Here is a 16,679-nt window from a genome sequence, read left to right as displayed (position 1 = left end):
TAAATAATTAAATATATAAATTTGGCAACACTGCTACCCGACCATGTTCAGCTCTTTTAAAATTGACCAAAACTTTACTGAAGTTGATGAAATTACTTAATGGTTCATACTATATGGTAGACATTGATTATCTTCTTCTACGAGAGTAGTTTTATTTTAAAATTTACAGTAGTAATTTCAGCATCTATAATATATATTAAAATATTAAATTCCACTGTATTTCTAGCCAAATAGGGTTTTTTTTGCTCTCAGGGAAAAGTTAGTGAATATAACGCTCAAGTAATTTAATAAAGTGTCCATTAGAACATAAGATGAAACTTCTTTGGAGCGATGCAATTCTCAATGTAGTTTTGACACTAGCGTAGCTAGGTACTTTTTGTTAAACTGTATAGTACTTCAAGTAAAGCAAGACTAAATGTTACAGCTTACCTTGATTTTGTCAAATTTATCAGCTTTGTCAACTCACCAACATATTTTTCAGCAAGGCAACGATATGCCACAAGAAGTATTGTTATACAGAAGGGCTAACTCTGCAAACATGTACCACCGAAGAAAAGGGCAAATACGAACTCTCTTCCCTCTTTCTCTAACTGCTAGGGATAGATGGAGGCCACACCAACTGGCGTTAGTGTTCAAGAATTAATAACTTCCCTCTAAAGTTTGCAGTTCTTAAGTGCCAAGCATTTGATTGTTACAACCTACAGGAGTGTTGATATAAAAACTCATATGACCAGGTGACCAGGCTTTTGATAACAGATGGTTATTATAAACATGATCTAGCAACTTTCTATAAGTTATTTTGAAAATTCTAGTCACCAACAAGAGCCCGTGGTCTATGTTCAAAAGAGAATAAAGACATTCCAGTTTGGGAGACAGCTCTCACATATCCCATGTTTGCCGTCAAAGTTGGAGCACCCCAATAATCTCCAGTGCCAAAAGTAACCTTATTCTTCATGGCTAGCTTCCTGGTGACTGGGAGGGCCATCATGCGTGGTGATGGAGTATCAGGGACAACCCTGTGAGATTATTACCAGTTATCAATAAAAGCACGATAAACTAGATGTATTCAGATGTTTAAATCACAGGGCTAAGGAGTTTCAGCTATATATTGATTGAAGTTCACACTTCACACAATTACCCCAAAACCACTTAGTGATTGCATTCATCTCACCCTAAACTGGACTAAAACCATCTGACATTAAGATCTGGGTCTAACAGTTATCTGAACTAGTTAGAACTTATCTAAATTTATTTTAGTTGTCAATACAACTCATTAGCCTTAATCTCATCTAATTTAAATGAACTTACTAAATTAATTCTGTTGCCTAATTGCTTACAAATGTAATAGTACTCTACTATGACATCATTATGTAACCGATGGAGAATCTTACAAGTCTAAAACTATTACTATGGAATTTCTTACCTCACAAATATGGACTTTAACATTAATCAATTGTCCACCAACACCCCCCCCCCCCCCCCCCCCCCCCTCTTCAAACTTTTTTCCTTAGCTGTTTTGATCTCTTAGAACAAAAAATTTCCCGCTGGACCTTAAAATGGTTCCCCAAGATGCCAAAACTGTAAAAGCAGTAATTATGACTGGCTTAGCTCAGTAAACAATCTAAATTCAACTGGCCAATTTACATACACCCTGACTCCAACTGTCATTTGCATAGTTCTCTTGAATACCAACTTTCTGCAGGGATGTCTAGGGGTGTCTTGACCTGTGGAACAAGTATTTGTAAACATCTCCGGGTCCTTGAGAAAAGACTGGCTGGGTCCACTTCTTCCAATAACAGCTAAGAAACGGGTTTAGGAAAGATAGCAAAAACATGATTTTGAATTCTCGTCACCTCCTTGCTTCTGTCATCATACAATCCTCTTCCCGACGAGCCCGCCTTCTCCTCGATCCAAGAGACAAAATGTGGGGAAAATAACATGTGGAGCTTATGCATTGGAAGTCCAAGTATCCCCCAAAACTCCCCTAATTATCCTTTTTTTTTTACTCCCTCCGTCCTAAATTGTTTACCCCATAGCCATAGTTTACTTTATTACATTCTGGTTGAGTGAAATGGATGAGAAATATTGGTAGGATCTTCAATGATTTTGGTGAAGATACAGTTGTATTCCCTTGTGGACATTTATGGTGTGAGGAAATCTTTTAGGGATGGCCTTAAAAGGAAAGTGGGGCAAACTTCAAGGAATGGAGGGAGAAGTAAACTGTGCATTGCTTTTGGCAGGACTTTGCCTAAGTAACAAAGTTAACCAAAAAAGAAAAAGAAAAAGTAAAAGAAAAGGAAGATTTTAAAGAAAGCCAAAGTACTCTCACAGTCATACAAAAATAAAAAGCAATAAAATTGAAAAAAAAAATCTCTTGATTCAACAGAAAAGGCAGAAGTATCAAACAATAAAATCAATAAAAACAAAGAATTATTGTAATGAAAGTCTCAGTAAGCAAAGTACTAGGCTTGTTTGTTGCCTTTTGGTTCAATGGTTTACTAGAAATAATCTACTTAAAATGGTAAAGTGGAGCTAAATAAAAGCTTAGTGCAATGCAAGGGTGAAGGGTATGCAGCATAAATGCCTTCCTCCCCCCACCACCAAAAAAAAAGTCAATGGTATGGCATGGCACTAAACAAAAATGTGATCATGAAGTAGATAAAAGTAGAAGGGCAATTTAGAGAAGATAACCAAAAGCATAACAGAAAATCAACAAATCCAAGATTTTGATATATTGCACAGGAGGGAGAAGAGCATAGGTAAGGAAAAAGCTTACTTGAGAAGCTTGACCAATTGAGTGGCTCTTGTCTTCTCATTAGGGCCTCCAAACATAGAAACCAACTCCATAAATTCTATATGAACACTTTTACATACAATGCCCTTTTTGCCAGATAATGCAGCATACATTTCCTCATGGATTGGACTCTCAATTTCAGACTTTGCCTGGGTATTAAAAGACATTTTTCAGCACCATTAGGAGAAACTTTATCAGTGAAAACCCATAGTACATCACTGATGCTAATGAAGTCTTCAATTCAATTGTGCCAGAAAGGCCTAAAGTAAATGCAGGAATTTTTTTTCACATTAAAAGTTCAGCCAATCAGTAAGCTTCTGGATATTATCAATCATGCTACTCAATGTTACACGGAACGTGGTACGTTTTGGAATGTGGTACGGGAACGGGAACGGGAATGGGGTACGTGGGGTCTGAAGTTCCTGGAACGTTAGGTTATTTTTTGAGTTGACTTTTAATTTTATAATTAGTAAATTTTATAAGAGTAACGTTTACTAGAACCAATATTAATATGTGATTTCCTTAAAAAAAAAAAAAGAATTAATCTAATATATATAAATAAAGTAGGCATTTTTGGAGAGAATTCGGCACGCCACATAAGAAAGGGTATTATTTTGACCAATGAAAAATTAGATTAATAATTTATTTTAGAATTAAAAAATTCACTTGCCACCTAAGAAAAAGTGACGAATAAGATTTTAAAATTTTGCTACATATGTAAAAACAACGAATAGTAAATAATTAAAATTTAAACTATTAAAAAAAACTAATAATTATCTTTTTTACATATATCAATGCAAATATTTGATCGCAAATATATTTAATCGCTCCTTAACAAATATTACACAAATTAGATATTAATAATGTAGTCATCGAGACGAATAAAACTAAATCTCATAGGACTATGTTTGTCCTTATATAGAGGGAGAAATTTAGAAAATTCTCTCTAATTTTTAATAATTAAAAGATTCTAAACGAGACTAACATTTTGAAACAAAACGAGCATATAAAAAACGCATAAGCAAAGGGCTTATTTTAATCAATAAACAAAGATGTCATTTAGGGTCTGTTCACTTCAGCTTAATTTCAGTTCAGTTTAGTTCGTCTTCAATCAGTTCAATTCAGTTCAGCTCTTAATTTCCATCTCTCATAAATTATTCATTTCAGCTCTACTAAGTTCAGTTCAGTAAATATGAACAGACCCTTATTTTTGTATGAAAAATTTAAATTGTCACCTAAAGCAATATTAATGGCATGTACAATAAATTTATTATTTAATGTATATTTAATTACATATTTGGGATTTTAAATTCAAGCACCACGTAAAATAAATAAAATAACGAAATATATATCTTTAGTGTTAAATTAACAAAAAATATCTTATGATATTAGGAATTTTATCCAAACATTTCATGAATGATCTTCATAAATGTACAAAATCTTATATCAAATAAAATAATTTACTAGAACCGTGCATCGCACGGGTTTACATCTAGTTTGTATTATGACTTGTAGACTACACAATTATCCATGCCATTCTTCCCAATGAGACAGCCAAATTTTAAAAAAGTAACATTATAGCTGTACACACTAATAGATGCCAACTTGCCTATAAACATTATAAAAAATTTAAAATAATAATAAAAAAAAAAATAAAAAGATAAAAAGAAAGGGTCCACAACTTCTTTTTTTCATTAGGTTAGGTTTGCAAGTGACTTGTCCGTCATCTTCTTCCCTTTATCAATTCTTCATCTCCCTCCATTAATGTAAGTATGTATCTATTAAAAACTTCCAATAAACTTGAAATTTCAAACAAAATACAGTTGCTGCGCAAGAAAATAGAAGGTTGTTACACCCATAAATGGGTACTCCATCAATGACGTTCCAGATTGCGAACCACCACGAACCAGAACGAGTCCGTTCCGCGTTTCGGGACACACGACCTGGTGCGCAGATCGCGCTGCCGTCCCGCGTTCCGTGTATCTTTGATGCTACTTATGAAAGTCTTAGTAAGAAAGATATTATGTAATGCACCACCCTAGGCCACCCATTGTTCGTACCTACAGCAGAAGGAAGCAGCAACAACAGGGCACAAACAACCCACAACAACATGTGGCAGCAGCAGACAACTAAAGCAACAGCGCAGAATATGGTTTGGCTTTTCAGAGTTCTATTTTGGCCTATTGCGGAAGAAGACAAATTAGTTATAGTAGCAATTAAAGCTTTGTCACATGAGTAGATAGTGTATGGAGTTAAATAGCAGCAAGTGAAGGGAGAGGGGAATCATTTAGAGAATTGTAATAGGCTAGTTTATTAGCTAGTTGTAAACCTTAAAGCCTTTGGCTAATTTTCAATCTATCAATCAATTGTCTTCTTCCTATCTACCTTCTATTTCACTCTCTAAGTACTAACCCGAGCGCGCAGTCTGTTGCAAGTGGTATCAGAGCAGGCATGGCTCTGGCGGCAGGAACCAACACGCATCGAATTGAGGCTCTTAAAGGGCACGTGTTAGAGGTGGTGTCGAAGGTGAACGACGGAAAGGACTCCATTCAGGCCATTCTGACCAATACTATCATTGCTCTCCGGAGATCCCTCACGGAGCAATTTACCAAGCAGCAAGACACCGAGGCGCAACGACTTGAGGGGCGGATCAACCATTTCCGGGATGACCACACTCAACAAGTCGCCTTAGTAAGGCGCAACCAGGACAAATTCTTCGAGGAGATGCGTGAAGTGATGACAGCCTATCCCAGTGGAGGACGAGGCTGAGGTCTCCGGCGGCGGTGGTGTTCCTCGAAGACCGTTCGAACTAGATAATGGAGGCGGGCCACCACCCTTTCAACCAGTCAGGGGGATGGAGAGTGGTGAGAGGTATGGCGGCTAAAACAACTGGAAATATTGGAAGCTCGATTTACCAATATTTTCGGGCTCCGACCTGGACTGTTGCTGTTGAGGGCGGAACAATACTTCCAATTCTACAAGAGTAGTTACAGGCGGCGATGGTAACGATGGAAAGCAACGCCCTAAGGTGGTATCAATGGGAAAGCCTTCGGCGACCCTTGCGTGGGTGGGAGGACCTAAAACAGAGGAATGTCACTCAATTCCGACCCACCAACGCTGGTACTCTACATGAGCAGTGGTTGGCCGTGACTCAGACCACCACGGTGGCCGAGTACCGCCGTGAGTTTCTTGACAAGGCCGTGAGTTTCGGAGAGCCTAATGAAGGGTCAATTCGTCAATAGTTTGAAGGAAAATATAGGAAGATATAAGAGCTGAGATCCGAATGCTCAACCCGTTTACCCTTGAGCAAGCCATGGATTTGGCAACTCGAGTTGAGGAGAGGAGCCAGATCCATAGGTTGAAGAAATCGGGTGGAGCTTTTAGCAAACCCGGTCCGTACTCGTTTTTTGATAGAAGCCCAGCCAATACTATCCTTGGATGAAATGGGTCGGCCAGTCCACACCTTATAACTCCCGAGCATCATCCAACAAATTTACCCAGAGCTCTGATTCTTTTTACATTAAGTCCACTAGAAGCACATCTTGTTTTAATGGGGAAGTAAAGAGATTGACTAGGAAGGAAATTCAAGAGAAGAGGGCAAAGAACTTGTGTTTTAAATGTGATGGGAGGTGGGGACCTAATCATGTTTGTAGAGCCAAGGAACTCAATATTTTGTTGGTACAGGATGAAGAGGAGGGAGTTAAGGAAGGTGAGTTTGCCACTTTAGAAGGACCAACTCTAGAAGAGGAATTGGGGCCAGTCAATGAATTACACAGTGGGGTGGGGATTTCGAATCTGAAGACTATGAAGCTTTAAGGGAAAACTAGGTGAAGAAGTAGTGATAATGATCGATCCGGGTGCGACTCATAATTTCATTTCCTTGAGTACGGCGGAGAAGTTAGGAATTTCGGTTGTGGGAAGTGGTTCATTTGGGGTTTCGTTGGAGAACGGAGAGACGGTTAAGGGGCAGGAGCTGTGCTCCGGGGTATGGCTCGAACTAGAAGGGGGAGTAGTGGTGGTAGAAGATTTTCTCCCTCTCCATTTAGGAAATTCCGACGTCATACTGGGAGTGCAATGGCTTCAGAAGCTTGGGGCCGTGCTCACCAATTGCTAGAAGGAAAAACCGTAAGCCTCAAAGGTGAATCTTCCTTATGCCGCACCATGGTAACCTTGCGCAAGGAGAAAGAGCAATTGTTAGTTGAGCTCAACCGAATTGAAGAGGAGATAAAGGAGCTTGATGGAGGGGACCCTGAATTCTTGAAGGAAGCTCTCATGAAATTTCCGGAAGTTTTCAAGAGCCCACAAGGATACCTCCTAGTAGAGGACATGAGCACGCCATAGTGCTTAAAGAAGGTAGTGACCCGGTGAGTGTTCAACCGTACCGATATCCACAATTTCAAAAGGATGAAATTGAGAAACTTATCCTCTTGATCAAAAAGAAAGATGGGTCTTGGCGTTTTTGTGTGGACTATCGAGCTCTCAACAAGGAAACCCTCAAGGACAAGGACAAGTACCTCATTCCGGTGATTGATGAGCTACTTGATGAGTTACATGGTGCTCAAGTTTTCTCCAAACTCAATCTTAAGGCCGACTATCATCAAATATTGGTGAAACCTGAGGAAACTCACAAAACGACTTTTCGTACTCATGAGGGCCACTATGAATTTTTGGTTATGTCGTTCGATCTAACTAATGCTCCGGCAACTTTGCAATCACTCATGAACAAGGTATTTCGGCCCTATCTTCGTAAATTTGTACTCGCTTTCTTTGATGATATCCTTGTATATAGTAGTAGTCAAGATGAGCATATGAAACATTTACAAATTGTGTTAGCCACGTTGAAAGATCACAAGTTGTTTGCAAATAGGAAGAAATGTGAATTGGTAAGCATGAAGTTGCATACTTAGGCCATGTAATTTCGAAACATGGGGTTGCTGTGGACCAAAGTACGGTGGAGTCCATGTTAACTTGGCCCATTCCAAAAACACTAAGTGAGCTTAGAGGCTTTTTGGGCCTAACGGACTACTATGGGAAATTTATCTCTCACCATGCCCATATTGCTCACCCTGGTTAACTTAAAAAGGATTTTAAGTGGTCAGAGGAGGCAACTCAAGCATTTGAGAAATTGAAGCACGTAATGACAGTAGCTCCGGTATTAGCGATGGCCGATTTCCACAGAGAGTTTGTGGTGGAAACCGATGCATCGGGGTTCGGATTGGGCGCATTCTTGATGCAAGGGGGAAGACCGATAACTTTAAAAGTGTTGGGCCTCGGAGGTAAGTCGGTGTATGAGAAAGAGTTAATGGCAGTGTGCTTGGCGGTGCAACGGTGGAAACACTATTTGTTAGGCCGAAAATTCGTGGTGAGAAGTGATCAACAAAGCCTACGACACATCACCCAAAGCACCGTGAGTTTGGAATGGTGTATCAAAAATGGATTCACAAAATGATCGGGTTTGATTTCGATCTCCAATATAAACCGGGTTCTTCAAATCGAGTCGCGGACGCTTTGTCCCATAGAGGTGAAGAGAGGCCAAAATTGGGGGCGTTAGTGACTACTCAAGGGGTCGATTGGGAATTGTTGGAACAAGAAATCACCAATGATGGACTGTTAGGAACGTTAAAGAAGGAGATCTTGGAGGGAAAAGATATGCGCGGCTATGTGATTGAAGGCGATAGGCTGCTGTACAAGGGGAGGGTGGTAATCCCACGAAATTCGAGTATGAAGGCAACCTTGCTAAGTGCTTATCACAATTCACCGGCGGAGGTCATCCGGGAGAAACAAAAACTTATTAAAAATGGCCGGAGAGTGGTTTTGGCAAGGGATGCGGCGTGACGTGGCTGACCATGTGAAGGCGTGTATAGTTTGCCAGAAACATTCTCAACAAAGTCCGACGAGTTTTTTGCAACCGCTACCAATACCGGAGAGCGTTTAGGAGGATATCACCATGGATTTCGTTGAAAGGCTGCCCGTGTAATACCCGAATATTTTATGATTTTATATAATATATTTTATAAAAATATAGTTTATTTTTATTTTTTATATAACTTTTCTAAGCTCATATTTTTAATTAGAGTTCGTAAAGTTTTAAAACTCTATCTTGTTTAAATAGCACTTTACAATTCAAAACGTATATAAACTATTTTAAACCCTAAAATTATTCTTAACTCTCAAGAGATATTTTATTTAAGAAAAAAAAAAAAAAAAAACCTTGCCGTACGAATCTCTTTGTGCATGATGACTTCCATGATCCAACCCCAAAACTTGATTTTCCATTAAAGTTTTTCTTTCATTAGTATTTTCCAATCTCCATTCAATATTTACTTCTCCAAACTCCATTGGATTTCCAAAATCAAAGCCCACAAATTGCAACGTCAGTGCACATACTTTGTCTTGAATGTTGTGGTTCGATTGTAACTAGTCGGAAGGTAATCACACGAATCTTAATCCTTGGAGTTGTTTATTTGATAATTGATTATTGTTTGCATTGATTATATTTTGTATTATTATATGTAAATTTTATTATTTATTTGTATGATCAAGATTTATATATATGTGATTAAAGTGTTGTATTATATGATTTGATTGTCGTATTAATTGATTGTGTTATTTTTCTAGGGTTTTTAATGTTGTTTCTATAGGGAGCATTGTTTTATCGAGGTTTTAGGGTTGTTAATGCAGAGTATTATTTTGAGTTGAGAATTAAATTTTGGGTACTAGTATTAGCCCTATAAGAGTTGAGACATTTATAAACCGAATATGTCGTCATATATAAATTGGGAACCTGTGCCAATATTGAGATATTATTTTTTATCATGTGAATGATTATTTGATCGATGTATGAGATCAAAAGGTTAAGAATTATTATTTTGTTCTTGGTTTGAGGCTCGGCGTTAAAGACCTTAGTCCTTGGCATGTTGGTAATGAGATAATGATCATAAGTTAAGAATGAGGTACAATCTTTATTATTTATTTTTCTATGGTCCCCTACACTGGAAATTGGCCCGTATGTGGTCTGGTTCAAGGTATTTTCTAGTTATTGGGAGTATTCAAGTTTTTATACTTGTTGGTTTTATTCGAATTACCCATGTCCAAGGCTAAGTATAGAACAACGAGCATGGCACACTTATTGGTTACGAGTTAATTGAGTGAAGGATTGTATTATTCGAGATTGAGTTGATAAAGATTATTTTTCAAAGTACAATGTGTAATGTAGTTTCGAACTACATTGTTTAACTGAGCTAGTATTGTCAATTATTCAATTATACCCTATATTCTGATATGTGGTGATTACTCAGCTTTTGCTGACGTGTGTGTTATTTTGTTTTGCTACTTGTGTTTGCGGCCATGTCTTTTTCTTATGGTGGCCCTGCGACGATCTATTTTGGAATTTGTCCTTAATGGTGAGCAGTCAAGATTTTTTTAAGCAGGTTGATCAAGTGGTCGTAGCTAATGGAGCTCAAGTGTTTCGATTAGTATGATGTCATGAGTTTATAAAGTTATATAAATAGCTCACCTAGTTTATTGGGTTGTAATTATTGGGATTTTGTAAGCCTTAACACTCGACGGGTTGTTGAGTGTGGCGGTAATACCTCCGATTTAGGTGTATTCTTCCGTAAATTGTATTTAAAGGTCGTTTATTTTCCTTTAATTCTGGTTTATTATTAATTAGTAAATCAGGGGTGTTACAGCCCGTTCTAAAGGGATTGATACAATCTTAGTTGTGGATCGATTATCGAAATATGCGCATTTGGCATCCATTCTCGACAATCACAGTGGCTAAAGCGTTTGTGAGAGAAGTAGTCAGGTTACACGGGTTCCCTCACCGGGATAGGGTATTTTTGAGTATATTCTGGAAAGAGATGTTCCGCTTACGGGGGACTGCTTGAAGCGCAACACGTCTTATCATCCTCAGACCGATGGTCGAGGTGATGAACAAAGGGCTCGAAACTTATCTTCGATGTTTTGCGGGAGACCAACCCAAATCATGGGCCAAATGCCTGTCGTGGGCCGAGTTTTCCTATAATTTAGTTGTGCATTCCTTTACTAATATGTCACCATTTCGCGTATTATACAGCACAGAACCGCCTAAATTGATAAAATTAGGGGTGGGGGCACTCAAGTGGAGTCGTTAGAAGAGGCATTGCAGGAGAGAGATATAATGCTAGATGAGTTAAAGCTTAACTTTAACTCGAGCTCAGCAAGTTATGAAACAAAATGCAAATACAAGGAGGGAGGATGAATTCCGAGCTGGGGACTATTTTTTCTCAAATTACAACTGTATCGGCAACGATCCCTAGCTAAGAGGGCTAGACGCCTTTTGAGAAACTGTGAGCACGTTTTTATGGGCCATTTGAAGTCATTCAGCGTGTGGGCAAGGTGGCTTACAAGCTGAACCTGCCGGATAATTGTCCTGTCATTCATGTCTCACAATTGAAGAGAGCAATCGGTAATCTACCACTCACTCACTATCCCTGACCAAATCACACCGGAGATGGAATTAGTGGTAGAACCAGAGGAAATCAGAGACAGCCAAATGCGGCAAGGGAAAGAAGTAGTCCGAAAGGTGTTGGTTAAATGGAAGGGCTTACGGATTTTGAGGCTAAATGGGAGGAGACGAATACGATTCTTAAGCGCTTTCCCGACTTCCACCTTGAGGACAAGGTGGTGCTTTGGGGGGGAGTAATGCAATGCACCACCCTAGGCCACCCATTGTCTGTACCTACAGCAGAAGGAAGCAGCAACAACAGGGCATAAACAACCCACAACAACATGCGCAGCAGCAGACAACTAAAGCAACAAGACAGAATATGGTTTGGCTTTTCAGAGTTCTATTTTGGCCTATTGCGGAATAAGACAAATTAGTAAGAGTAGCAATTAAAGCTTTGTCACATGAGTAGCTAGTGTATGGAGTTAAATAGCAGCAAGTGAAGGGATAGGGGATTCATTCAGAGAATTGTAATAGCTTGGTTTATTAGTTAGTTGTAAACCTTAAAGCCTTTGGCAAACTTTCAATCTATCAATCAAATGTCTTCTTCCTATCTATCTTCTATTTCACTCTCTAAGTACTAACCCGAGAGCGCAGCTAGTTGCAGATTAGCGCCAAGAACACAAAATATGCCCAATTACTTTTTGAACCTAATTGACAAGGACTCAAAATGCAAGGCCATAAATGTATCATACTATAGAAATATTAGAAAAACAAAAACATAATATTAATTTTCTAAACAAATACAATGTTATTCTAATCAGAAATAATCCTCAACTTATGATGATATATCAAGAGCTCCAAGTCCACAGCATTTACGAAAAAATATTCTTGTACTTTGGTTGGCCATGGCTGTCAGAACATTCTATCTAAGCTAGTCATTAGATAATAGATATTTTTAAAAAAAAATTATCTAAATCCAATGGAAGAAGAAAAATTAGTATCACAGATATCAAACTGTAATACTATATTGATAAAGAGGGTGATAATACCAAATACTGGTAGTGCAGTCAGCAAATAATTGACTAATAATATAACTCACACTGATTAAATTAATATATAAATAAAAATTTAAAATAAAAATATAATAAATAATAAAAGTAAAAAAAATCTCTCTTGAGACTTGACACATAGTATCAAGTAAATCCTATATCCCCCACAGAATCTTACGGTTTCCTGTTTCAATTTCCATAGCATATCACACTATCACAGATAAATTGTAATGGCATCTGCAATATTCTGGGAAAATAATAGAAAAAGGAAAATTTTGACTAAGTCATCCTCAGACTGAAATCTGTTACGAGAGAAAGCCAACATATATCTGTGCCTCGGTGTAACAGAAAAAAGGAATCAAGTTTCCACCGTAAGTTCCAGCTTTTATATGCCTGATCAATTACAAATTTACGAGAAACAGTAGAATAGAAAACCAAAATTTGAAACAGAAACCTCTCAAAACCCACAATAAAATCCAATGATTCCAATCATCCCACTCATATAAGTTTTAGACATTCAACAAAGACCAGGAAGTTGTATATGATTTTTTTTTCTTTCCCATTACCTGAGTACCTATATAGCAAAGTGATTGACAAAAACATAACCGCTGAAAATGTGTATTCAAAACTTCTAGCTCCACTAGGGCACTAAATCAAGAATTATCCTAGGCTAACCAGCTGCAGATCCAAGACCATGCAGGTTTGCCAGAAAAGTAAAATGCTTACCTTAAGAAAAGAAACATGTGGCACAGCTTGGGCATGGTTATGCTACTCATCTTTAGTCCATTCTTGTTCAGTAACTACCCCTTTTAGAAACAATAAGAGGCAAAATAAAGAACCCAAGCCCTAAGCGTAACTGTTGTGTATTGTGATTTTGTCAACCTCATCAACAAAAATTGCTGAGTTTTCAGAAGCTACAATAGGCTAATAGAAAATAAAGAAAATCCTTGCTTGTGTATTGAGCCTAATTGAATATTTCCTGACCACGTGAATTTAACAATCAATTTTGAATTTCAGGTTCTCATTTCAAAAGTGTATCTAGTTCTTAATTAATTTGTACTCCCAAATAAGTAGTTTAAGCCAATCAAATTCACTCAATAAATATAAGAATTATAGCAAAAGCCATCCATGGATTCAACACTAAATCCATTACAAGTAGCAACTTCACCCAATTGGTTATCCACTTACAAAAGATTTAAAAGAGATTTTTCTCAGGTAAAAAAAAGTTTTCCACTAAGTGAAAAGAAAGATCTACAAGGATGGGGACCAAGATCAACCAAATCAAGCTAAAAGGTTAAAAGAACTCCTACAGCAATCAAGGAAAGCCAAGTGTTCCCTAATGAGCAAAAAGAAATGTATATACACAAACTGTCTCACAAAGATGGTAGAGAAGACATTTGACCCCAAATAGCATAAAAATGCAAAACCAAGTTCCATAGCCAAAAAATGTACTTCACCACACTCCTTAAAGGTGCAACACAAACTACCCCAGCTACACTGGAAAAGCCTGTGGTAAATACTACATTGATACTACAACGACACTTAAAACAATTAATCACTACAGGTGCTTTCATTAAAAAAAAAATATGACTGCTGTCACCCATGACGGTGAGAGGGAAGAAAAAAAAAATAGGGCTGAAAGATAAGATCTAGTCAGTCTATCCTATGGCAACTGAGATAGAATATTAAAATTAAAAATTAAAAAAAAAAATTAAAAAAAAAAAAGGACTGCAGTCACCCAGCAAGTACAGAAAATATCAAGGAAAGTAACCAAAAAGGAATTGAAATATATCACGGAAAACATAAAAGATGAGACATAAGAATATACCCTCTGGAATGGAACATTTAAGGATATAAAGAGTATCCATTCAGCAAGAAAAAATGACAATTTTAGAGAAAGTAACAAGGTACAAAATGAAAATGAAACAAATATATACCTGAGAAATCACAAACTCAGTGTTGTTTTTAAATCGGTGTTTTAGTTCATGCTCCGGTTTTTCCAAAAGCTTTTCAGCACCACCGTTACTTATGCCCGATATAATAGCAATTAATGCTGTTGTATCAAAATTGACTATGTCATAATCTCCTAAGGGGTCTTCTCTTCTGCAAGATGGCAAATCTTCATCATCCAAAGGCCAAGCTTTCATGTTAAGAATTAGATAAAGGAATGAAGATCCCAATTCCAACTCATTGTATGTCTCTGCAAACTCTTCATGAACATTACTAGTACTCAACTCTGCTACACTATCAATGCTTTGACAAGGCGTTGCACATTGATCAACATCCATTATCAGAGTGCATGCCCCTTGATATGATTTTCCAAGAACATTGACCCATTCACCTTCTAATGCATCAGAGAAAACAAAGTCAAAATGTGAAAAATCCAAGTTGACTTCTCTAAATCCAAAATTCATCAACAGCTTCTCACGAATTGTAACGTCTAGTCCATTTGCGAAGAAGAGAACAATAGAAACAGGCTTCAGTACCAAGGAAACCTGAGCAGTGCTAACTATTTGTTCAATCCGCATTTTCAGACCCTTGTTTCTCTCTGAACTATCCCAAGTAATGTACTTTGGGTTCCGATCAGATACAATAAACCAGGTGGGATTATTATGGAGAATGCAAACAATATCAACATGTACAGCTTCACATTGTGAATTGGTTTTCTCCCTATGGCCAGTTGTAGGTGACAAAGGAATAGGTTTGCACACACGTGACACTCCCATTATGTATGGCTGCTGAAGTATGTGAACAATGGCCTCAAAATAGCCCACATTACAACTGCAAAAAGAATGCATAAACCTTCCACTTAATAATGACAACATGAAGCTGCTCATCCAAAAGCATTATAATATATTGTATATAATTGTGTGGGTAGAATGCATATAAGATGATGGATGGATGTAAAAGAAAAGGTGTAAGTGATGCCAAACAGTTGACAAAAGACATCTCAGCCTTGAAATTACAATGACATTGACATCTTACACTGATTACTCAATCCATTTGACATTTTAACGGTTCTAAAAATGTAAAAAGGATTAAAGGAAGTTTAGTTTAATGTTGAAATCAATGAATGAAATAAGTCCAAGGTGCACTGAAGCAATTAAATTCCGTGAAAAAACAATTGTGAAAATAAAAAATAAAAAATTGTGCACCTAGCCCTATGCATGTGGTGTTAAAATCGCCTCACCTAGAAGAAAAAAATAATTAAAAGTTATAAAAAAAAAAAAAAGGATAATCCCGGTGCTTACTCAAAGCACATCATATCCAATTATCCATAGTATCCTTAGTAATGTATCACTACAAGCTTCATTCATGTTGAAATCCACTAAAACTCAACCTTCTTAGCTTTATATATTACAGAAAGTACAGTATTACAATCCTCTCCATTGTCAAGTTAGCACCACGCCACCACCACCCATATTGTTCCCATATGCCCCCCTTTAGCCAGTTTAAGACATATACAGTCTTATTCTCACAAATAATGAGGCAATTTCGGATATACCCGCCTTTTACAACCAACTACTTCTCTTTTTTCCACATATTTATTGGTAAAACCTCCTCATTAATGTAATTTTGCACAGCCTTTCCTAACAAATATTTGTAAATCAACATATTGCAAAAGTACAACAATTAATTATTGCATTCTAACAGCCCATTTGGAGTTGATTATAAATAATGTGATGTTAAGTACAATTTAGCAACTAAAGTAGCATCTTAATGCCAATACTAATGCAATCCCATCTCCAACTTGTAATTTTTTTCACATATCTCCATTAACATCTAACACCCACCAATGGCAAGCAATAATAATTAAAATTTGTGAAGAATAACATTGATTTTTCTTATAAATTTATAATTATATAAATCTCACATCACCGTAGTTTATTACTGCTTACAAAAAAAAAGGGTCCTTATTAAAATTCATAACGCGCATCATGCTCACGAAAGAACATACATACATGTACTTCGTATACTTTTCCAATCAAATTAGATAGTTCGAATGTATTATCAAATGGAATTGACGGAATAATAATGATTACATATGCTAAACAAATAAATAAGAAAATACAAAACCCAAAGCAAAAACATTAAATAAAGTTGTATAAAAGAAGGAAAAGAGAAGAAGAAAACCTGAATGATGAAGAAGGGGTTGAAGTAGAAAGAGAAAGACGACAAAGAAATCTGAGCTCAGAATTGACGAGACGAAGAAGAGTGCCCTTGCAAGAGGTAGTGATTTTGGAGAGTGGCAAGCGCTGGATTCTGTCCAACACTGCTTCGCATCTTCTGGTTGCTTCCATTGATTTGTTTTCGGTCAAGCCTCCCACCATTGACCATACTGGGTTCAACGGAAACATGTTCATAATCGCAAGGGTAAATTTACGGTTTTTTCAGCACATATCCT

At 37.2% G+C, this 16,679-nt stretch overlaps 1 protein-coding gene across 2 annotated transcripts; it reads right to left on the bottom strand.

Moving 5' to 3' along the window:
• Nucleotides 1-280: 280 nt before the first annotated feature.
• On the bottom strand, nucleotides 281-16,640 carry LOC145636006 (uncharacterized). Of its 2 annotated transcripts, XM_081687442.1 has the most exons (4): nucleotides 16,409-16,640; nucleotides 14,212-15,055; nucleotides 2,777-2,943; nucleotides 281-1,016 (listed from the first exon to the last, which is right to left on the bottom strand). In XM_081687442.1, exons 1-4 carry the CDS (start codon nucleotides 16,636-16,638, stop codon nucleotides 809-811), a joined length of 1,449 nt encoding a protein of 482 aa, XP_081543568.1. In that variant the 5' UTR covers nucleotides 16,639-16,640; the 3' UTR covers nucleotides 281-808. The 2 variants fall into 2 exon arrangements, with proteins under 2 accessions (XP_081543568.1, XP_081543569.1); XM_081687443.1 differs by lacking the exons at nucleotides 281-1,016; nucleotides 2,777-2,943 and adding an exon at nucleotides 11,404-11,516.
• Between the last annotated feature and the right edge of the window lie 39 nt (nucleotides 16,641-16,679).

Source organism: Chenopodium album, chromosome 6 (genome assembly GCF_948465745.1).
Source record: "Chenopodium album chromosome 6, dcCheAlbu1.1, whole genome shotgun sequence".
Classification (NCBI taxonomy): Eukaryota; Viridiplantae; Streptophyta; class Magnoliopsida; order Caryophyllales; family Amaranthaceae; genus Chenopodium; species Chenopodium album.
This window is presented reverse-complemented; position numbering and strand designations above follow the sequence as displayed.

Coding starts and splice junctions, on each gene's coding strand:
- LOC145636006 (XM_081687442.1), bottom strand. CDS start 16,638: ATGAACATGTTTCCGTTGAACCCAGTATGGTCAATGGTGGGAGGCTTG. Junction 15,056..16,408: donor ACCCCTTCTTCATCATTCAG/GTTTTCTTCTTC, acceptor TTCTTTTTGCAG/TTGTAATGTGGGCTATTTTG. Junction 2,944..14,211: donor CTGAGTTTGTGATTTCTCAG/GTATATATTTGT, acceptor TTTAATACCCAG/GCAAAGTCTGAAATTGAGAG.